Source organism: Mesoplodon densirostris, chromosome 11 (assembly GCF_025265405.1).
Source record: "Mesoplodon densirostris isolate mMesDen1 chromosome 11, mMesDen1 primary haplotype, whole genome shotgun sequence".
In the NCBI taxonomy this organism is placed as follows: Eukaryota; Metazoa; Chordata; class Mammalia; order Artiodactyla; family Ziphiidae; genus Mesoplodon; species Mesoplodon densirostris.
Genome location: NC_082671.1, coordinates 34,307,035 through 34,330,969, shown reverse-complemented (window position 1 = coordinate 34,330,969; position 23,935 = coordinate 34,307,035). Strand labels below are relative to the sequence as shown.

General features: G+C 42.7%; 1 protein-coding gene across 11 annotated transcripts in view; it reads left to right on the top strand.

Annotated features, from left to right (window-relative positions):
• SLC35E3 (solute carrier family 35 member E3) overlaps window positions 1–23,935 on the top strand; it is a 43,784-nt gene that overhangs the window by 7,184 nt on the left and 12,665 nt on the right. For 2 of the 11 annotated variants that reach the window (XM_060112507.1, XM_060112504.1), the window contains 2 exons: window positions 2,296–2,378; window positions 7,027–9,558. The exons of 1 other annotated variant lie outside the window; for it this stretch is intronic. In XM_060112507.1, the coding sequence (XP_059968490.1) occupies window positions 2,296–2,378; window positions 7,027–7,213 (270 nt within the window). In that variant the 3' untranslated portion in view covers window positions 7,214–9,558. Of the gene's footprint in view, window positions 1–457; window positions 1,510–2,295; window positions 2,379–7,026; window positions 9,680–14,691; window positions 14,775–15,960; window positions 16,029–19,876; window positions 20,112–21,862; window positions 22,156–23,935 lie in introns of those variants that run through there. 8 more of the 11 variants (XM_060112512.1, XM_060112505.1, XM_060112511.1 and 5 more) reach the window with 8 other exon arrangements.

Genomic DNA, 23,935 nt, shown 5'->3' with positions numbered 1-23,935 from the left:
ATATCTCCTCTTACTTTTACAAAAGTTACCCATCTTGGTCATCTTGCCTATCAACCACTGCAGGTTGAGCACCTTAGACTAGGAGGGGAGAGGCTTTATGTGACTGGCCCTCTGACAGATTTGAAAACGAGGACCTCAGCAGAAAGGCCATAAAAAAGGTCAAAGAAACAAGAGCACAGCAGTCTGAGGCCATTGGATAAGGGAAAGTCACCTGCATTCCTTCTTGTCCCTAGAGGGCATCATTGCCTCAAAGTAGAACATGTAATTGTGTTTTTAATGATGTGCCAGGTCATCAAGAAATAGGCATGTGACATTCTGTGAACTCAATAAAATTAACAAGGACACATTTCTAGAAACAGTTTTTAAGATCTTTAAGGAGCAAGTTTCTCTTAGTTGAAGATTTAATGGAACTCACTGTTGTAAAACAAATAAGGTGTTACTCTTTCTCCCTAAATAGGCTGCAAATCCAATTGCCCTGGTCTTCTTCTGATTGCACTGATTTAAAAACTGAGAAAACCCACATGGGACAGAAAGAATCTTCAAATATGACATTTTCTTTGGAATTTAAACTTCTTACTAATTCAAATTGTAACTAATATTTTCCCTAGATTCTCTTACTTCAGAAATAGAAAATGGTTTTATAACTTTTAAAATGAAATTGTGGGATATGTTTGGACAGAATGCTGTGTGTGTCTACAGTGGTACAGCCGCTTTGGTCCGCCATCTCAGCCAAGTCGGTTTACTCGCCATCCCATGCACACACCAGGGCTTTCACGCCTGCATACTTTGACCCGTACTGTTTCCTGCCCCCGTTATTTCTTTCTCTAATCAAAATATGCCTTTGAAATCCAAAGACTTTTCTTGCTATCACAGCCCAGAAGGACATCTCCTGTCTAGAGTCCTACAGAACCTATAGTCTGTTTGCCTATTAACGAGGTAGAGCTCAGGACTCATTTTCTTTTCTTGCCTGAGCTGTTCATCTTGTATTGCACTCTTTCTTTCATGTGGTTAAGAGGTAGCATGGCAGAGCAGGTTAGGAGCAGGGACTCCAGTACCTTGGCCCTTCTACTTACTGGCTGTGTGTCTTAGGCAAGTTGCTTTACCTCTCTGTGCTCTGTTTTCTTGTCTGTAAAAAGGGAAGGTATTTTACTTCCTCATGGCTGTTTGCAATGATTAAATGAGTTAATATATGTAAAATATTTAGAACAATTCTTGGTGCATAATAAGTACTATATAAGTATAAGCTATGATTATCAAGATTTTTATCATGTGCTCAAGCGGTTTCTAAGATCTTTGAGGGCAGGAACCCACTGTGTTCCTTACAAGGCCTGGCCTAGTTTTGTAGACACCTGATGAATACCTACTGATTGAATTTAAATAAGAATAAATATGAACAATTCAACGGAAAAAAGATCTGGAGGGATATGTACCAACGTATTAATAGTGGTGAGTGGTTGAGATTTAAAGAATTCCTTATGAGTTCTCTTCACAAGGAAGAAAACTTTTTTTCTTTTTTTTTTTTCGTATGTTTTTTTTTTTTTTTTTTGCGGTATGCGGGCCTCTCACTGTTGTGGCCTCCCCCGTTGCGGAGCACAGGCTCCGGACGCGCAGGCTCCGGACGCGCAGGCTCAGCGGCCATGGCTCACGGGCCCAGCCGCTCCGCGGCATATGGGATCCTCCCAGACCGGGGCACGAACCCGTATCCCCTGCATCGGCAGGCGGACTCTCAACCACTTGCGCCACCAGGGAGGCCCCTTTTTTTCTATTATTTAATTTTGTATGCACATGAGATGATGGATGTTCTCTAAACTTGCTGTGGTAATCATTTCATAATGTGTGTAAATTAAATCATGATGCTGTACACCTTAAACTTACACAGTGCTGTATGTCAATTATATCTCAATAAAACTAGAAGGAAAAAATTCTTTATATTCTTCTTGCTCATCTTTATTGTCTGGTTTTTCTGTAATGAATATATATTACTTTTATAATAAGAAATTATTACAAAATAATTTTTCTTTGGATAGATAAGAAAAATGAATCTGGAGATTTACATTCAGAGGCAGGATATTGTTGGAGGATTTTCCATTGCATTTTGTTGACAAAATTACATTTGTGAATACTACTCAATCTGCTCTTTAACCCTCAGTTCTTGCTTTCTCCCAACTTGATTCTCTCTTTTTAAAAATCTTGTTTTTAATGGTTGATAGAAGTGCCTGATGAAGTGTACTTTCACTTGATGATTGCAATGATTGCAGCTGCTTTGCATTAATGATTCTTCTGGTTTATTTGTAGCTGATGGTCCTGCTCTCTGGAGTAATAGCTTTCATGGTGAACTTATCGATTTATTGGATCATTGGGAACACTTCACCAGTCACGTATCCTTTTCCTAACAACTTACAAATGCGTAGTCTTTTATATTCTCCAAAACTCTGTCACATTGATTTCCTTATTTGAGTCTCACACTTTCTATTGCATGGCCTAAACTGAGTAGAGTGAGTTATTTTTAGTCTCTTACTAGAGTCTGTGGAAATTTAAAGAACTGTGAACTGGGGAAATGGGTTAGCTTTCTGTATGATAGATAAATGCTTTTGAATTTTCTTAAGGAATAGATGACCTTTTCCCTTATCAGAATTAACATAGAGCACCATTCCTTGTGCATAGTGGGGTTAAATAAATATTTGTTGAGTGAATAATGGGGTGGATACTTATGTTTTCCATCACTTTTCAGTTCTCGATAGTTCGATAATAATAAGGTAAGGGTGTGGTTAATCCAAATAACAGAAAATAATTTCAGACCAGTTGCTCTGACTTTTGAGCTTGTTTTTGTACTTGTCTGGCTATGGGTATGCCTGCTTTTCTCAATATCACTTCAAATCAAGAAGTGGAGTCATAACTTGAATGTCTGAATCAAACTCAACTGCCCATTTTTAACATTTTGCTTTTAATGAGTGAACACTGAGATGTCAACAAAGTAAAAAAGCAGCATATTTGCCAACTATCAGTAAATAACAGTGATAATAATTTTTTTTAAAAAACAATACCTGGGGACTTACCTGGTGGCACATTGGTTTTGACTCTGTGCTCCTGATGCAAGGGACCCGGATTCGATCCTTGGTCTAGGAACTAGGTCCCACATGCCGCAACTAAGAGTTTGCATGCCACAACTAAGGAGCCCACGTGCCGCAACTGAGGAGCCGGCGCAACCAAATAATTTTTTTTTAATTTATTTATTTAGTTATTTTTGGCTGCGTTGGGTCTTTGTTGCTGTATGCGGGCTTTCTTTTTTCTAGTTGCGGTGAACAGGGGCTACTCTTCCTTGCAGTGCGCAGGCTTCTCATTGCGGGGGCTTCTCTTGTTGTGGAGCATGGGCTCTAGGTGGCGGGCTTCATTAATTGTGGCACGTGGGCTCAGTAGTTGTGGCTCACAGACTCTAGAGTGCAGGCTCAGTAGTTGTGGCGCATGGGCTTAGTTGCTCTACAGTATGTGGGATCTTCCCGGACCAGGGCTCGAACCCGTGTCCCCTGCATTGGCAGGTGGATTCTTAACCACTGCACCACTAGGGAATCCCAATAAATATTTTTGAAAAATTAAAAAATAAACAACACTTAATAAATGTTTATTTTGTGTCAGGCACTGTTCCAAACATCTTGTGTGTATTAAGCATTTAGTTTTTACAGCAGCTCGAAGAGATAAATTCTATCATTTTATTCTACAGAAGGGGAAATAGAGACACAGAGAGGTTGAATAACTCACTTGGAGTTACCCAGCTGAGAAGTGTGGTGTCCAGATTTGAGCCCAGGTAGTCGAGCCCCAGGGTTTATGCGCCGTGCTGCCAGATCAAGGCACCCAAGTATGTGCCCTGAGTAAGAGCATCTATTCATTCAGTCAACAAGTACTTATTGAATGCCCACTATAAACTGTTCTTCGACTTAATAAATATTCACATACTGAATATCTACTGTCTGTCAGGCACTGGAGATATAGTAGTGAACCGAAGAGACAAAAATCTTTGCCCTCACAGGCTTAAATTCTGGGGAGGAAGACAGGCTATAAACAAGAAAAATAAGAAATGGGCATATACAGGGCTAGATTAAGTGTTAAGTGATAAGAGGAAAGGGGATGTGAAATGTTGGGGACAGGGTTGCAGTTTTACGGAGGGTAGTCGGGAAGGCCTCAGCAAGACGAGTACTTTTGAGTAAAGACCTTAAGAAAGTGAGGTTGCTCTGTGCAGAGCAGGATGGGTAGCGTTCCAGGCAGAGGGGACAGCAGGTGAGAGGCTGGAAGGAACAAGAAGCCTGTGTGGCTGGAGCAGGAAGAACAAAGGGTGGGTTCTTTGTCCCTGAAGAGTAACAGGGGGCCTGACTGAGCAGAACTTTCACACGAGGACTCCTGCACCAAGTGAGAGGGGATGGCGTTGGAGTTTTGAGCAGAGAAATGCCATGATTTTCTGTCTGTTCTAATAGGATCCTTCTGGGCTACTGTGTTGAGAACAGACCGGGGGTGCTTTTCAATTTCAGTGCTATTGGCCTTTTTGGTCCAGTGGACAGGCCTGTCCTGTCCATTGGAGCATGTTTAGCAGCATCTCTGGCCTCTACCCACTAGACGCCAGTAGCATCCCTTTCCCCAATTATGAAAACCAAAACTGTGTCCAGACCTTGCCCAGGTGACACAATCACCCCTGGTTGGGAACCACTGTACTGAAAGCGGCAAGAGAAGAAGGGAAACCATCAGGAAGCCATGGTGGTTTGGTACCAGGACAGCCGCAGTGGATATAGTGAGACGTGATTGGGTTCTGGATATATGTTCAAGTAGAGCCAGCAGGTTTTATTGGCAGACTGGATGTGGAGAATGAGAGAGGAAAGAAGGTTGCCACCCGGTTTGGGCCTGAGCACCTGGCAGGGTGGAGTTGCCATGGACTGAAATAGGACAGCCCCCAGGAGGTTTGGGGGTGGGGAGGAAGACCAAGTGCTCAGTTTTGGGTAAAACGAGTCTGAGTTCAAGGTCGAGGTCTCGGCTGGAGGTATTCCGGAGGGAGTCAGTGGTGTGTGGATGTGGTTTGAAGCAGTGAGCCTGGCTGAGATTACCAAGCAAACAAGTGGAAGAAAAAGAGGCGCCCAAAAACCGAGTCCTGGGTCACCTCGGTGTTTAGAGTTTGGAGAGATGACAGGAGCCAGGCAGAAGGGGCAGAGAAGGAGCAGTCAAGGTGGAAGGAAGGAGGACAGCGTGGAGAAACCAAGTGAGGAGGCAGGGGAGCCAGCTGTGTCCAAGGCCGCTGGCAGGTCAAGCTCGAGGAAGGCTGGAAATGGATGGAGGAAGGGGTGTGGTGGGGTGGAGGGCACTGACGATTTTGACGAGAACGTCAGCGTGTCCAGGTGGAAGCTGACCGGAGCAGATGGAGAATTAGAGAGAGGAATTGGAGATGTCGGGTATCGATTGCACCTGTTTTGTTTTGTTTTATTTTTCTAATTTACAAAAGGATTCATTGGAGCATTTCTTTAAATTTGCCTTTCCTCTCGTGTAAATATTGTTAACAGATCATGAGCACTTCAAAGCGAGGCTGAGGAGTAAGGAAATGCTGAAGTGCGGGAGCCAGTTCACTTGAAGATAGCTCGTAATTGAAAATGAAGCCTGGTTTATCATGGTTATAATTAACATCCTTGGGAAGGTCCTCCATCCCGCAGGAAAATTACCCCTATTGGGTCAGGCCAGCGTAGGTACCCTGGCGACTCAGCTCGTGCTGTCCTGCCCGGAAGCAACTCCCAAGCTGCTTAGTTGGGCTCAGAACAGAGGAGGGAGGCTGGGCTTTGAGGTCGGACAGGTCCAGGTATGCCAGCCCGGCCCCGCCGCTGCCTGTGGGCCTGCGTGACTTGTGGGAGATCTCGGGTCTCACTCTCATCACTTATGAAACGGGGGTTGTGGTACCTACAGAGTTAGGTGAGTGCTTGAGAATGTGTCCAGCACCTGGCAGATGTTTATTATGCATAAGTACTGCTGTTGATAGCTGACCCATAGGGTGCTTACTGGGTGCTCGAGGCCTTGCATATATTAGCTTAGTTAATCCTCACAATGATGCTGAGGCACAGAGTGGTAGCTCTTTCTTGTATTGTTTTTAGGAAGAGTAGATGGGTACATATCAGACATCTAAAAAATAATAAAGTACTAATCCATATATAAAAAACTATTTAAAATATGGGAAGAGAATAATTTATAAAGGAACCATTTGTGTGTCTTTAGTTTGTCTTTTAAATGAACAGTGATTTGGAAACGCCCTAATCCAGCAGCAAGTTACTGGCAGTCTACTCATCTCAAACATGGACTTTGGAGTTAAGTAGACCCATCTATGTTTGACCTCTGTCTCTGCCACTTACTAAGTCTGTGTGATCTGAGTTACTTAAAATCCTCAAGCCTCTACAGTTGTAGATGGGTGGAGTGATACCACAGTGAAGGGAAATGTGATGCTTAAATAAAATGGTGTTATATATGCACCTGGCATAGTGCCTGGCATGTTTTGGGGCTCAGTGGTGTTCCATCCCCTGTCCCCGATTCCATCTTAAACTTAAGCACACTGGCTGTGTTGACCTTGTGTCAGCCGTCTGGCGCCTTTCACGTCTCACCTGATTTGCCAAGGGGAGTTTAGAAATGGCGCCATGAAACAGCATCACAAATTGCTCTACAAAAGGCCTTCTCTGTACCTTGTTCTGAATCCCTTCCCCACCCTTGTACCGCAGCCCCTTTTCTTTGGAGAGGTCAGCAGGGAGAGTTGAGGCAGTCTCCTGTCACTGATTAATTGCTAAAACCTACCTGAAGAAGCTAGGATCAAGCCAGCACTTCATTGAAGTTCCTGTTCTTTAGACAGGGTGGGAGGCGGGGCGATGGGGGCAGGGGTGGGGCCGCTGTTTAGTCTGCGTTTCGTGCACTTCTCTCCAGGCACAGGAAGCTTTTGCTTCGTGGAGTGTGTGTGTGTGTGTGTGTGTGTATATAACATCTAGCTCGTTCTTTTTTATCCTTATCCAAAAACCTCAGCTATAACATGTTTGGACACTTCAAGTTCTGCATTACTTTATTTGGAGGATATGTTTTATTTCAGGATCCATTGTCCATTAATCAGGGTCTTGGCATGTTATGTACACTATTTGGCATTCTTGCCTATACCCATATTAAACTCAGTGAACAGGAAGGAAGTAAGAGTAAATTGGTGCAACGTCCTTAATTAGGTTTTCCTAGAGAAAAGAAAGTCGCCTGAAGAAGATAAAAAAAAAAGTATTAAGTGTGCAAGTTACTTTCAAAGATGAAACAAAAATTATATGGCAAAATACATTAAATGATGGTTTGAAAGAAGTTAAGCAAAGGAAATTTTATTCATAAATATGACTTTCTTGGGACTTAACTGGTGGTCCAGTGGTTGGGACTCCACACTTTCACTGCCAAGGATGCAGGTTCAATCCCTGGTCAGGGAGCTAAGACCACACAAGCCATGTGGCACAGCCAAAAATTAAAAAAAATTTTAAGTAAAAATAAAATAAAATAAATACAACTTTCTCTTTTAGAGTACCTTTTTTAAAAAACGTAATTCTCTAAAACATGGCTCATGCTTCTTTTCAAAGATAATTCTATGAAGTACACAGAATGTTTGGTTATATCAAATGAAGTACATGAAATTAAAGTTCTGTAATGGTGACAAAGGAATTCAGATCACTGTACTACAAACGTGTAGTGGTTTTTTTTTTTTTTGCGGTAGGCGGGCCTCTCACTGTTGTGGCCTCTCCCCTTGCGGAGCACAGGCTCCGGACGCGCAGGCTCAGCGCCATGGCTCACGGGCCTAGCCGCTCTGCGGCATGTGGGATCTTCCCAGACCGGGGCACGAACCCGTGTCCCCTGCATCGGCAGGCGGACTCTTAACCACTGCGCCACCAGGGAAGCCCCGTGTAGTGGTTTTTAAGGAAGGACACATAGGAGGTCCCCAATGTGAGCTCTGTTATAATTTAGGCCAAAGTATTCAAGTCAGAATTTAACGCTAGCATTTCTATTGATATTTTAGTTGTTTTAGTGTAACTTCCTGCTTTTTTCATTTATAGATATGAAATAACATTTCCAGAAAGCAGAGTGTAGTAAAGGGGACCATAAGCCAAAATCCGGTTCTAAAAGTACCATTTCTCTAGTAGAAAATTGATGTAAGAAGTTAGATGTTATAAAAAAAACTACAGTTTCTGTAGGTATTCTCTTGTTTTGAGCTCTCGGTGAACTCTAGAAACTATACATGAAGTTAAAAAACAAAATGGCTCCATGTTTAAATGGCTCAAAGAAAAGACTATGGGAGGGGTTGAGCAGGTTTCTTCTTATCCTGGTGACTGTTCTTCTGGCCTCTTTGAGCATTTCATGTTGGTAATTTCTTAAGACTACCTTCCTGCTGTCATTCCCTACCCACCACATGTGAGGCATCCGTGGAGCTTTCTTTGGCACTGAAGGATTTGGAGTGAACTATGTCAGCCTTTCTAAGGGGGCTGAGGAAAATTCTTGAGCAGCAAGTCAAGGCAAATTTTATCAAAGACTAAGCAGAAGCTTGATGAAGATACGAGGAAAGATTTGAAGGAGAAGTAGAGAAACAGTCAATATTTAACAAGTTCCATGAGTTTTTTAAAGGGATAATTTAAAAAAATGTTATAGGGGAAATACATGATACTTAAGGAAATAATTGTGCCACATATTTAATTGCAAAATCTTTCTGCCTTCCAACTTTTGACATTTGAGAATTCAAAGCAGTTGTTGATAACCTCTCACAATAAATTGACTGAAACAGGTAATCCCTCTTGTAATAAATAATTCTTTTTCTAAACATGGTTTAGAAACTTCAAGTGAGAACGCAACACTTAGGAGGACAAAGAGCCACGTGTAGAAAATATGCCTTTTAGGATTACTTTTTTCCTGGACTGTTTGAAGTGAAAAGCCTCACTGAAAATCTTATTTTGACAGAATTTCAATGTATCAGTCAATCTGTTGTGTGATTTTTATGTGTGGTTTTCTGTTTTTGTTTTAAATACTTTTGATTCTTCTCCGTTTCCAAAGATACATTTTATTGTGCTAAGAAATACAAAGCAGATTGTCTTGCCAGATGGACCTCAGGAGTTATGTTTGTCTAAGAAATGTTCTCTGTGTATGTTTAAATTAACATATAATTATTTCCCCAAAGCTGGAGAAAAGTATTTCAGTATTTCAGAGGATTATGTGACTTCTGTGCACTAACAGCTGAGTTGATTTGTGCCATGTACAAATTCTTCTTAACTGTAAATACAACTTGGGGAGGGGATTTGTAATAAATGTTGGGGGAGAGTTATAATAAATGACTGATGTCAATAGGAATGCAAGGAAGGTTGGAACAAGATAGCATGGGGGGGTACGTATTTATAAGTGAATAAAATATGTACTCCTGGAACTAGAGTCTGATAAACATTTTTTGCCCTGAAGACCGTCTTCCCATTGAAAAGGAGATTCCTGGAGGAAAAAATGTACCAGACCATAAGGACCAACCACAGAGACAAACCAGAAATGCAGTGCTATGGAAGAAAACATGCTGGCTGTCCTTTTGTTACGGATGTAACTGCACTTGTTTTTTATTGTATATTCGATGACTGGACCTCAGCTGTTACCTATTATAAATAAAGAGAACCTGATGTTTTTACTTTCAAGTTGCATGTTAGGACCGGCAGAAGAAGGATGGCATCTGTGTATATGCAGGGGTAACAGTGGCCTGTCCAGCTCCCAAATATGCAGCATCTAATGAAACAAAATCCTCATCTCCCTTTTAAAATAACATAAAGGAGAAATCTTGTTCTATGAAATGAAGCAAGCTTTTTCCTGTTGCGTTTTTAAAAATACTTTTTAAATATTGCTAGTTTCAAATCAGTGGTCATCTTTTCTAAAAAAAATCTACTTAAAAGCAACAGCACTAATCGAGCACTCCACATTGACCCCATCAGTGAATAGTTGTTGGGTGAATGAATATGCAGAATGGCCAAAGGAGAAAGTCTGATTAAACGAATGAAGACCAGATTTATTAGATAGATTCTGTTTTGCATTTCTGTTTCCAAACTTGAACTGGATTATACTTGCTAACATCATGAATACAATGATCATTTCCTTCATTCGACAAAGTTTTATTGAACATATATTTTGTGCCAAGTACTGTGCTAGGCACTGTGCAAAGACACTCCTGTGTTCCCTGTGATCTTAAGAAATATTGGTCTATCAGAAAAGATAGACATTAATTAAATTAAAATGTGAGTTTATTATTACAAACTCAAATAGTAAAAGGAACATGGGGGCCTCCCTGGTGGCGCAGTGGTTGAGAGTCTGCCTGCCGATGCAGGGGACACGGGTTCGTGCCCCGGTCTGGGAGGATCCCACATGCCGCGGAGCAGCTGGGCCCGTGAGCCATGGCCCCTGAGGCTGCACGTCCGGAGCCTGTGTTCCACAACGTACCGCAAAAAAAAAAGAACATGGTTCTCTGGAGCATGTAACAAAAGAATCTGGCCCAGGATTGGCTGTCAGCAAAGGTGTCCATGAGGAAAGGACAACTCAACTGAAATCTGATGGGCATATAGAAGTTAGCTAAGCAAAGAGGGGGATTGCATTCTGATAAAAGGGAATAGCACATACAAAGGCCCATTGGTTGGAGGAGTTTATGATGAGTTTAAAGAACTGCAAAAAGGATGGAGCATAGCGGCTACATTTAGGGAAAGGGAGATGTGGTATGACACAAGACTGGAAAGGAAGGCCAGCCTCGGACCATAGAATACCTTGTAGGCGTTGTTAGGCATCCAGTAAGAGCAAGAAGGGAGTGTTCTGAACGTCATCACGGTCGACCCCTTCGTTTTGAAACAGTTGGAAGAGAACCAGAGAGATGCTAGGAGACCTGATAGCTTGACCCTTCAAGAAAGGGTGGTGAGATGACAAAGGGTGGTGGTGAGAGGACAAAGTGGGTAGATCAAGAGGATTTAGTAGATGGGATCAAGTAGACTTGAGATGGATTGGAAATGGAGGGCATGGGAGGGGATGAAGTCAAGAATCACACGTGTTTGATTTGGGCAGCTCGATAGAGGATGGGCCCCTCTCTGAGGTAGGAAACGCGAGAAGACGGTTGGGGTGGGGAGGATGGAGCCCGAGTTCCTACACAGCCATCTCGATTTTGAGGAATCTTTGAGAAATCCAATTAAAATTATTAATCAAGTAATCAAATATACAGGTCTAGAAGTCAGGAGTGTTTTCTTTTTAATTGAGGTATAGTTGATTTACAATTTTAGTTTCAGGTTTACAGCTTGATGATTCAGTATTTTTACAGATTATATTCCATTAAAAGTTATTACAAGGTTATAGCTATAATTCCCTGTGCTATACAATATACCCTTGTTGCTTACCTATTTTATACATAGTAGTTTGTTTCTTTAAATCCCATACCCCTAAGGAGCTCCTCCCCACTTCCCTCTCCCCACTGGTAAACACTAGTTTGTTTTCTATATCCGTGAGTCTGTTGCTGTTTTGCTATATACATTCATTTTTTTCTGACTTATTTCACTAAGCATAATATTCTCTAGGTCCATCCACATTGCTACAAATGGCAGAATTTCATTCTTTTTTATGGCTGAGTAATATTCCATTTTCTGTATATGTGTGTGTGTGTGTGTGTATACACATGCACCACATCTTTATCCATTCATCTGTCGATGGACACTTAGGTTGCTTCCATATCTTGTCTACTGTAAATAGTAATGCTATGAACATTGGGGTTTGTGGATCTTTTCAAATTAGAGTTTTCATTTTTTTCTGGATATGTACCCAGGCGTGGAATTGCTGGATCCTATGGGAGTTCTATTTTTAGTTTTTTGAGGAACCATACTGTTTTCTGTAGTGGCTGCACCAATTTACAGTCCCATCAACAGTGTACAAGGGTTCCCTTTTCTCCACATCCTCATCATTACTTGTTATTTGTAGACTTTTAGATGATGGTTATTCTGACAGGCGTGAGGTGATATCTCATTGTTGTTTTGATTTGTGTTTCTCTAATTAGCAATATTGAACATCTTTTCATGTGCCTATTAGCCATCTGTATGTCTTCTTGGGGACAGGAGAGTTTTGGTTGCAGTGGAGATAAACGGGTAGTTACTGGAGTCTGCCTGATGAGGATGAAAGCATAGACCAGGATGAGCTTACCTAGGAAGACAGTATAATGCAAAAAGTCTACAACTGAGCCTTCAGGAACTGCAGCATATACTGGCAGTGGTAGGTAATTCTGCAAAGGAAACTGAAAAGGAAGAGTCAAAGAGGTAGGAGGAAAACAAGGATGATGATATAATGGAAGAGAGGATGGCCAAAGGTGACAGTTTTGTTGAGAGGTCAGGGTAGATATGCACAGAAAAATAACCACTGTATTTATTGACAGTTTACTGTGGACCTTAGTAAAGCTGTTTCAGTGGCGTGGTGGAGGCAAAGAGTGGGTTGGAGAAATCTGAGTGGTCAGTGTGTGAGAGTTAAGGAAATGGATCCCAGGGTATAGACAATTCTGTTGCTATTGCAGAACTGCAATATTTCAAGCAATATTGAATGTTGCTTGACATGAATGGGGGCTTTTTGTATGTGAGTCTACGACTTTTTTCATAATGCTAATTTATTATTATAGGATTAAAATTGTAAAGCACCAAATATCCCTGTGTAACCCTGGAGGAAGTGCACATACTTCTTTAACAGGGATGATCTTTTACTCTGAAAAGGAGTTTTGTTTTTGGCTCCTGAATATACTTGAAATGTGGGTTGCTATTAATAAAATCAACAGTTAACTTTTGCGAACCACCAGCATACTTTGAAAACAACAATCTTGCAAGCCCACTAAGGGGTGATCAGTTACGCATTTTCTTGTCTCTGTCACAGCTGAGGTTAACAAAGGGGAAAGAAACCTGCCAAGAGAAACGCCAGTCTGTTTGGGAGCAGGGCTGGCTTAGACATCAGGATCGTGGCTTCCAGTCCAGACTCTGCCTTTTTGACCAGGGTGGCCTTTGGCTTTGGACAACTCCCTCGCCTCTTAGGTCTCAGTTTCTTCATTTATAAAATGAGGGCTTGGATCCAGGTGATTTCCAGGGGACCCTCCATCTTCAAAATCCCCTGATTCTGCTTTTTCAGATTAAAATTGTAATTTCTCATTCACTTACATTGAGAGCATATTAGATTAAATTAATGAGAAAGGTTTTGTTTGGTCCTTATGGGAACTGTTTTCTTGTTCATATGCACTTCATTACTCATATATTGTTTTTTAAAAGTCTATGCAAAACATTAATTTTCATATTTGTTATATTAGAAGACATGGTTTCATTTGATTTATCCAGTCTGCTTTATACTTCACATGAAATCACTGGGAGGTGAATTAATGCCAATTCAACTAATTATTTATGGGTATTTGGAGGATTTTTTTGCTCTACTGTTTTTAATTTGGCAAAGAGCATATCACCCAAACCATAGTAATTCACATTTTTCTGTTTAACTAAAAATATCTCATAAATACTAGGTATACCACAAGAACAAGGCTGCATATTTATTTAACCAACCAGGACTATGCCTTTTTTAAAAAGAACTTTATCAGAATTCCCTGGCAGTCTAGTGGTTGGGACTCCATGCTTCCACTGCAGGGGGCACGGGTTCGATCCCTGGTCAGGGAACAAAAACAGGAATAGGTACTTGGTTAGGAAATACCAATACCACAATTAGCACACAGCACAGTCAAAAAATTTTTTTTAATAAATAAATAAATAGGACTTATTTTTTAAGAGCAGTTTTAGATTCATATTCACTTCTAAATTTTGAATTTTTTTGTTACCTACATGAGATTATTTTTCCTTTTAAAATCAAATGATCTGTATCAACCAAATGTCTTCATTTTTTTCCTGTTTGTTCTTACACTCCCCCCAAAAAGTCAGTTTCCTGTTTTCTCAGTTTAAAATTAGAGCCAGCAGTTCGGTGCAGGAGAGTGATGGGTGGGCCTTAACCCAAGAGATGGGAGGCTCGAAATCAACTAGTCTGTTGAGATCTCCTGGGATATCCAGAACTGCAGTTTACCACAGGAATGAGCAGACTCTCCAGGTTTTTCTCTGCCTGGAGTTTGGAAGCAAGACTAACCTTGGGACTGGAGTTCTTAGAGAATTATGGAGTGACGCCTTGGCCATATTTGTTAGAATCAGAATGCTTTATACAACTTACCAAAACATTATAAGAGAAATATCGGCAAAAATGCTGTGGAAGACACAGTTGGTTTCCTAACCAAATACCTACCCTCTAGAGGCTAGACATGCTAAATTCTCTTATTACCATGCTGCCACATTCACAGAACATGGATATCTAGAATTGTGCTAATTGGTAAAGGAGTGGTGAAAGAACCTGATCCAGAAGTACTGAGCTGCTTAAGCAATGCCATCAGCTGCCTATCTCCAGTCTTCTTATTCTAGATGGAAATAAACACTGATTTGTTTAAGCCACTTTTAATTGATACTTGCAGCTAAAAGTATGCCAGTGAACTTTTGAGGGTAAAAATGGAGGACTTGATCTATCTGATAGATTTTACAATCCAGGAAGCAATAAGTAAATGTAACTGGTTAAAAGTGAAAATAGACTAGTGGCTAGCCTGACGCCAGCCATCCTTGCATTCCATAGAGCACCAAACGCCAGCGAGTGAGGTGGATGGAAGAGAGGGAATGATCTGATGGACCTGGGGACTCATGAATGGGGTCCAAACATGGGGCTATTGCTGGCTTGGGGTGAGTGAACCAGTTCCAACCAGGAACAAACTTTCCAACCAAGTGTGAGGTGGCCTACCTTGCCCTCCACCATCCTCTTTGTGCTCCCTGACTTTGGTCATCTCCAATTACCCAATGCTCCCCTTGCCGCAGCAACCTTACACCTCTTCAGTCACTACCTCATCCCCACTACTTCCCCCAGTTCTTCAAGTTGAGTTGGTAGATGAAGGAAGCAGTATCACCAATGACTACAAGGTCATGCCTAGGTCTTGGAGCCGGGCATCAATATGAAGGTTCTACAGATATTCAATAAGAGGACCTAGGAGAAACTCACTCTAATAATGGTCCAGGACCTCCATAAAACCATAGGAAGAGGGAACTTCACTAGAGGGTCTCCCAGTGCCCACACACAGGACTATGGACATTGGTGAGAACGTGTGTGCTGAAAGGAAATGTCTGCTTATTATCACAGAATGATTGTCATGGAGAATTCAGCCAAACAGAGGACCATTCTTCTGTAATCAAAGAACATCTTGAGGACATCCAGCGCTTGTACTCAAACAGCATTCCTCACAGGGGTGTCAAGCCTGTGAATTTCTTACACCTCGAAAAAGCTCAGTGCTGTTCTGAAACTCAGGGATTTTGCCAAGGAAACTATGAGCTAAAACTTCTGTCCACTTTTCCCCTGACACAGCACTGTGTGGCTCTGGAGAAGTATGGCCTCTCATCATGGGTTCTTGAATGTTGTCATGTTTATCTCCATTCTAACCCAACCTTGGTCTCCCCCTTTTTCCCGGTGTGAAGATGCACATCCAAGTGGGACAGTCTGAATTTCCCTGCCCTAAGGGGTCAGAGGAATCAGGAAATCAACATGAACATCTAGAACCTGCTAGAAATGAAGTTCACTCAAAGAATGACTATCGCAGGGTTTATGAACTACTCCTGGGTCATGCGGGCCACAAAAGTCCTCTAGGTCAGTGCCATTCAAGGTATGGTCTGTGGACCAGTGCCAGCCCATGAGCAGTTTGTTACCTGTTCAAAGAAAGTAAGTACAGAAATTGAGAATAAGTGTTGAGAAACTTCTATAGCAGTTTGGTACCGCTGTGATAGCCAGGCATTTGATTTTGTCTTCTACAAAAGTATCACTCTGCAATGGACTGAAAGTAAAAAACTGATCTTCAAACAGTTTGTGCAGGACTGCCTCCGCCCATGTGGGGAGAATACGAAGGAGATGGCCGGAGTTCGGGCCACGAGGTGAGTTGGTTATGAGAAGCTTTGTGATTAAAGCCTGGCCTCTCGGTTACTTGGCTTACCGCAGGTCTTCTCTTAGGGGCTTTGAATTCCCAGACCTCCCCTGCCCACTAGAGTCTTGGAGTTTAGTGGAGGGACAAGAAGAGCATGTGCGGTGGAAAGTTTGGGGCATCTCATCCACAACTCGTTAGTCTGATGACCTCTTCAACATCTCCGCCGGGCAGTCCAATAGATATCTCAAACCGACACACCCAAAACCAGACTGATCTTACCCCACCCCAAACCCACTCCTCCTGCAACATTCCCTTACCGTTTGCTCGGATGAAAAATCTCAGAGTCATTCTTGACATTTCTCTTTTTCTTACCTTCTTGCCCAGTCTGGCAGGCTGGTTGGCGCTACCTTCCCAACATATCCAGAATCCAACCTCTTCATCCATTTCCACTTATATTGCAATGGCCTCCTAAAGGATCTCCCCACTTTTACCCTAACTCCCCACAGTTCACAATACAGCAGCCAGAGAGGTCCTGTCGTGTCACCCCTTTGCTTGAAACCCAGCAGTGATGCCCGCATTCTACTAAAAAATCCAAATCCAAGGGGGGGCCTCGGGGCTGTGTAGCGTATGACCTCACCTCCTGTCACCCTTCAGCCCCTCCTCTGCCCCCGCCATTGGCCCTCACACTGCCCCTGCACGCTGCAGGCGTGCTCACAGCTTGGGATGTTTGCTCCAGCTCTGCCTGGGAAGCTCTCTCTTTGTTGTCTGTGTGGCGAACTCACTTCCTTCTAGTCTTTCCTCAAAACCTCACGTTTTCCATGAGGCCTACCTCACCCTCGCTCCCAGCAATCTGGACTCTCCTTACCTTGCCCTATACTTTTTTCTTTTTTCCATAGAACTTGTAACTTTATACTGTACCATTTTAACATAGTCATATATTTATGGTTTACTGTCCGTCCCCATGCCAGAGTGTAAGCTTCACAAAGATAGGGGTCTGTTTTATTCATTGATATATACAAATGCAGGCACTTAAATACTTGACAGATGAATGAATGCATTTCCCGACAGCAACTTTTATTAATTCCCTGAAGAATTCCCCCTAAACCTCAATGTTACTTTAGAGGAAGGAAAGCAGAGAGAGAGAGAGAAGGAGGAATAAAAGAGCTATCCCTAAAATCCAAGGCTGAATTATCCACTAAAAACGACAGGAGCTGCTTGTGATCTGCCTCACCCTCCCGGGTCTCCCTGTCTTTCATTGCTCCTGTATTCCATTCTCCCATTCAGGAAGGGCCAGAAACGCAGAGGTGACAGGTGAAGGATGAGGACTCATCATCCTTTGACAAACTTCGGGACTTCACGTAGGCAAAGCAGGAGAGTGCATGAGGGGCTAAATCTATTTCTCCACTTTCAAAAAGTACATTTGTGGGCTTCCCTGGTGGCGCAGTGGTTGAGAGTCCGCCTGCCGATGCAGGGGACACGGGTTCATGCCCCGGTCCGGGAAGATCCCACATACTGCGGAGCGGCTGGACCCGTGAGCCATGGCCGTTGAGCCTGTGTGTCCAGAGCCTGTGCTCCACACGGGAGAGGCCACAACAGTGAGAGGCCCGCGTACCGCAAAAAAAAAAAGTACATTTGTGCCAGAAGTTACTGGGTTTTTTTCCATCAGAGCAGGAGTTTGGAACAAGGCATCCAGATCCTCCCTTGCATCTCTTCAACAGAAAGTTGGAAAAGAGGGGGGAAAAAAAGCAAAGATAAAGTGTGACAGAGAGAAAACAATCATGAACAACATAACAAGCAATAATAAAATTAAAAGGATAATCGAGATTTTTAACACACCTCTATCAGAAGTGGATAGAGCAAGTGGCCTGAGAGTAAAGTTGTCTAATAGGTTTCATGAGGACGCTTTTCTCGACAAGCAGAGGACACACATTCTTTTCAAGTGCTAGTGGAACCTTTACCTTTAACAGTAAAGATTAACAGAGATGGTATAAATGGCTGGTAGGTTGAAGAGTTTTTTGTTTTGTGTGCATTTATTAAAATAATAAAAACAGGGAATTCCCTGGTGGCCTAGTGGTTCAATCCCTGGTCAGGGAACTAAGATCCCACAAGCCGCGTTGCATGGCCTAAAGATAAACAAACAAAAACAAACAAGCAATTTAAGCCATCTTCTATTATTTTGGGATACTTAATGCTGAGAATGGACTAGAATCTTTTTTTATATATTTATTTTATTTATTTGGTTGCCCCAGGTCTTAGTTGCGGCTCGTGGGCTCCTTAGTTGCAGCACATGGGCTCGTTAGTTGTTGGCAGGCAGGCTCCTTAGTTGCACTCGTGGGCTCCTTAGTCGTGCTGTGTGAACTCTTAGTTGCGGCATGCATGTGGGATCTAGTTCCCTAACCAGGGGTCTAGTTCCCTAACCAGGCCCCCTGTGTTGGGAGCACAGAGTCTTAACCACTGTGCCAACAGGGAAGTCCCCCTGGACTGGAATCTTGAATGATCAGATTTCAAGGTACAGGTGTTGAACCAGGTGATCTTGTGCTTCAAGGAGGCTTTGGAAGTCACTACAGGTGAGATTAGAAGTCTTAGGAGTGGACTCTCTGACCCAAGATATGTGGCTGGAACCAGAAAGGATGTAAGCAAAGCATGAGGAAAACAGCTCAGGAGGAGGGAAATGGTGAAGCCATTTGCAGAACTTCTCAGGAAGATTAAAAGAATGAATACATACATACATACATACATACATGTGATTAATAAATAAATATGGGTTGCTACTAAACATGGAGTGACCAAGAGGGACATTTTGGGCCACTTCTCTGGCCCCAATTTCTAATATTATTCCTAATGTGGGACAGCTGGTTGTCCTAGATCTGTTACTCCTTCTATTTAAATTAGTTCTAAAATTTTATTTTAAAATCTCAATGCATAATTTCTAAAATTTTAATTAAAATTAAAAATGTTCCATATGCTTTTCCGGGAGCCTTCTTTTCTAATTGGAAGAGTTTTCTCCATGACACTTGAGGTTGAAGGAATGCAGTTTGCTGCCCTCAGCCTATGAAAATGAGACTTGTTTTCTCCAGCATCTGCCTCGTAGGGCACTGATTGAGGCTCAGCAGCCTCAGACTCTGGGCTAACCCAGAATGCATGCACAGTCACAACATGGACAACGGGAGAAAGTCTTGTTTAAACCCTGGTTGTGGCCAGTGTCTTTGGGGAAGGAAAAATGCAAGTTGAGTTTATTAAGAGGATTGTTTTTAAAACTATAAGGTTTGTGATTGCACTCTAAATGTAAGTCACTTTTTTAAAAATTCACTTTTATTGGAGTATAGTTGATTTACAATGTTGTGTTAGTTTCTGCTGTACAGCAAAGCGAATCAGTTATACATCTACTTAAGTCACTTTTGGAATGAATACAACGATGTATGTGACACAGGGATGAAAAATTAATTGTCATTCTTATTGTGAATCTGACAAAGTGTTCGTAATTAGGGATACCTGTGGTATTGACACTTGCCCATTAATTCAGGATGTTCTCGTATTGAGAATTCTTTGGGCAAGCAAGGATTCTCTATTAAAGGAAAAAAGCAAGATCCTTTAAAGTAGTATTAGTGTGAGTAGAATCTCATTTTGCTGGATAAAACCATTACAGTTACAGTTACAAGAGGATTGTCTGAACATCTTGGCATGTAGCCCGTAACCGCTCTGCTTTGCTAATAATAAGCAATACTGCTTGCAGAAATGTTTCTTTAACTAATGCATTTCCTAAGTGGTTTCCTGTTGACTTCTCTTTTTCTTCCTTGCCCCTAGCTTCGAATATTCAGCAAACCTCAATCCTGACCTCTACTCTTTCTTTATTCTTAGAAGCTCCTTGAGAGGGGCTTCCCTGGTGGTTCAGTGGTTAAGCATCCGCCTGCCAATGCAAGGGACACGGGTTCGAGCCCTGGTCCGGGAAGATCCCACATGCTGCAGAGCAACTAAGCCCATGCGCTACAACTACTGAGCCTGTGCCTTAGAGCCCGCGAGCCACAACTACTGAAGCCCGCACGCCTAGAGCCCGTGCTCCGCGACAAGAGAAGCCACCACAATGAGAAGCCTGCACACCGCAACGAAGAGTAACCCCCGCTTGCCACAACTAGAGAAAGCCCGTGTGCAGCAACCAAGACCCAACACAGACAAAAATAAAAGAATTAAAAAAAAAAAAAAAAAAGCTCCTTGAGAGCAGAAAACTTGTGTGTCAGCCAGTGGGTAAACCAGTGTCAGATACTTATTAGACATTATCTTTCACTATCAGTTCTAACCTGGTAATTCTCAAAACCACATCTTTAGTTCCATGTTCCTGTCCATGATTTATTGTTGTTCTTTCCACTGAAAATTATGTCCGTGAAAAGAGCACTTTACTCCAGCTCATAACTCAATCAGGAGTGAGTTCTTCCTGAAAATAACCAATGTACATACTTCAGTGTACGGCCAGAGTGTTTTATGTGTACTTCCCATTTTATCATACAGAATCCTGAAAAGTCACGTACTCAAGGGTAATGACTAAATAAAATAAATAATTTTGACTGCTTCTTCGAGGACATTCTTAAGTGACTTTTAAGTGAAACTGGCTTTTTTTTCCTCTGGAGGTGAAGAAGAATATCATGACTGCTAGTACAGCTGGTGCCATGGCCTTGACTTCATGCCAAGGGGCCAACAGTTTTACCCACCATTGTTTTTGCACCATCAGGGCAAAAGTCAACACGGTGAAAAAGCAAAGGAAGTCTTACTATTATTATGAAGAGACTTTTGACCTTACAAGACCCTTCCAGGAGGTCCATGGACCATACTTTGAGAACCGCTGCCGGAGGCCTTCAGGATGTCATGGCAAACAAGACAACAACGTCACTGCCCCTGTAGAGCTTAAGTTCCAGTGATGGAAGACAATCGACAAGTAGAGAAGTAAGCAGGGGTGACTTCAGAGCATGATCGACTCTGTGAAGAGCATAAACAAGGAGAATGTAGGGGACTTCCCTGGCGGTCCAGTGGTTAGGACTCTGCGCTTCCACTGCAGGGGAGCACGGGTTCGATCCCTGGTCGGGGAACTAAAATCCCGCATGCCGTGCAGTACAGCCAAAAAAAAAAAAAAAGGAATATGTGATAGACAGTCTCGAGGGATGGAGGAGGGGCTGCTTTTAAGAAGCCCCTTGAGGAGGTGACATCTGAGCCCAGAGCTCAAGGATGAAGGGGGGTCTGCCATGCACAAGACTGGGGAAGAGGTTTCTAAGATGATACAGCAAGGGCCAAAGTTCTGAGGCAGGGAAGAGCTTAGCATTTGAGAGAGACAAGAAAGAAGGCAGTCAGGACTGGACAACAGCACTATTTTTTATGGCCCTTAAAATTCCTTTAGGAGGGATTCCCATGTTATTATCACTAACAATAATAACAGTATATGTATTAACTTATTTAATCCTTGCAATAATCCTGTTATCCCCATTCTATAGATGAGGAAACTGAGGCATGCAGAGAATGGGAGAGTTGGTGTCAGAGCTAGAACACCAGGCAGTATGGCCATGGAACCTATACTTGTAATCTTTAGAGCCTCTTTTTTAGAAAACAATCACTCAATAGGTAAAACTTTCTTGTTAGTGCACATAAACGCATAGTGTGTGTGTGTGTGTGTGTGTGTGTGTGTGTGTGTGTGTGTGTGTGTGTGTAGTATATCTGATGTATCCCTCTTTACTTTGGGTCTGGAGAACTAGAAGCTATCAAGTCACAGACAGGAATCTATCATTTGAGGAAGGAACAGTAGCCATCAGCTCAGTGAAAGGAGTTTCTCTGAATAATTCTGCTAAAACGTTTCTCTCTCAGACTTCCCCGGTGGCACAGTGGTTAAGAATCCTCCTGCCAATGCAGAGGACACGGGTTCGAGCCCTGGTCCGGGAAGATCCCACATGCTGCGGAGCAACTAAGCCCGTGCGCCACAACTACTGAGCCTGCACTCTAGAACCTGCAAGCCACAACTACTGAAGCCTGCGCGCCTAGAGCCCGTGCTCCGCAACAAGAGAAGCCACTGCAATGAGAAGCCTGCTCACCACAACTAGAGAAAGCTGGTGCCCAGCAACAAAGTCCCAACGCAACCAAAAATAAATAAATTCATTAAAAAAATTTTTTTCCTCTCTCAATGTGAACAGTCCGAGATACATTGATTCTTTATGAAGCTTTTGTTTTATTCTAAATGCGATATAAACAAAGAGCAGTGAGCTTTGAAGCTGAACAGTCTACTCAGCACAAGTTCCTCTGTGCAGGTTGGTTGTTGAGTGGCTAGTCTAACCTCTGTGGTGGTCTGATAGGGAGGTTACAAAAGGATGGTGTCCTACTGCCAAATCTATGCAGAGAAGCAGGAAGGTTGTAATTCCCTTTCTAGAAGCAAACCTGGCCTGAGATACCCCTCCACTCCCTCACCTCCACCCCAGCCCTCAGTAAGGGGACCTAACTGTCAGCTTTGATGGGAAAGGGCAACCTTCCTGGAAACAAGGGCAGTGAGACCACCCATGGCACATTCTTGAGATGTTGATGCTGACCTGCGGCATCTCTCTTTTTTTTTAATTTATTTTTTTATTAGTTTCTACTTTATAACAAAATGAATCAGTCATACAGATACATCTGTTCCCATATCCCTTCCCTCTTGCGTCTCCCTCCCTCCCACACTCCCTATCCCACCCCTCCAGGCAGTCACAAAGCACCGAGCTGATCTCCCTGTGCTATGCAGCTGCCCCCCACCATCTATCTACCTTACGTTTGGTAGTGTATATATGTCCATGCCTCTCTCTCGCTTTGTCACAGCTTACCCTTCCCCCTCCCCATATCCTCAAGTCCATTCTCAAGTAGGTCTGTGTCTTTATTCCTATGACCCACGGCATCTCTTTAATCCTCTCTTTGTGGAATCTTCTCTGCTTTGCTTCTCAGTTCATCACCACCCCAATCTGCAGGCACTGGGCGAAGGATGGACCCTGGCTCCAAAAGTCGCTGTCACTTGAAATCAGACTTACTCCCTAGTTGTGGGCACTCTGTCCTCTGGATTGCAGCAGAACCGTGTTTCTTATAAGAGGCCAACCCCAGTCCAGGGTTTCACCATCTGTACCTTAGCCTGAATAGTAGACTCTGGCTTCAACTCACCAAGGAGCCCTGCTCTGGGCTTCTGGAAATTATGTGGCTAAATCAAGATGTGACACTGTGCCTAGTCTCTCCTGACAATAAAGAAAATACAATATGTGCTTGATTAATTTTCTACCTCTGACTTTTGTAATTTGTAGACTATAAGCTCCACGAGGGCAAGGTCTTGTCTGTTTCTGCTCACTTTTGTACCCCCAGCCCTGGCACAATGCCTGGCACGCCCTGTTCATTGATTATTCATTTAATGACTGAATGACTAAATGAGTGGTTTCACTGGACACATGGAAATAGACATTTGAATGTAGTAGAAAATTTATTCATCCACCTGGTCTTTTATTCACTATTCCACAAATATTTATTGAGCACTGATTATGGCAGACACTCTGTTGGATGCTAGGAATGCAAAATCCATGGGTGAAGCAATCTAACCAAGGGGACTTTCCCAACTAGGCAGACTCAGAGAAATAGTCCTTTATTCAGTGGGTAGCGTGAGTCAAGAGTCCTTTGCGTGCAGCACACTGTGCTAAACCCAGGAAAGTAGAAAGAAATGGAAGACATTTCCTTTCATCACAGAGCCGTCAATCTAAAGGCCAGAGAACACAGCCCTATGCAAAATACTAAACTGTTGTGCAGTGACACATATATGAACAAGAAAATATTAACATGTCCCCAAACGCTGCAGCTCTCTGAGTAATCAAGTGATCATTACTCATAGTGTCACTGTCAGAGTTTCTGTCTCCTGGAAAGCTCTCCCCACCCTCTGCTTAG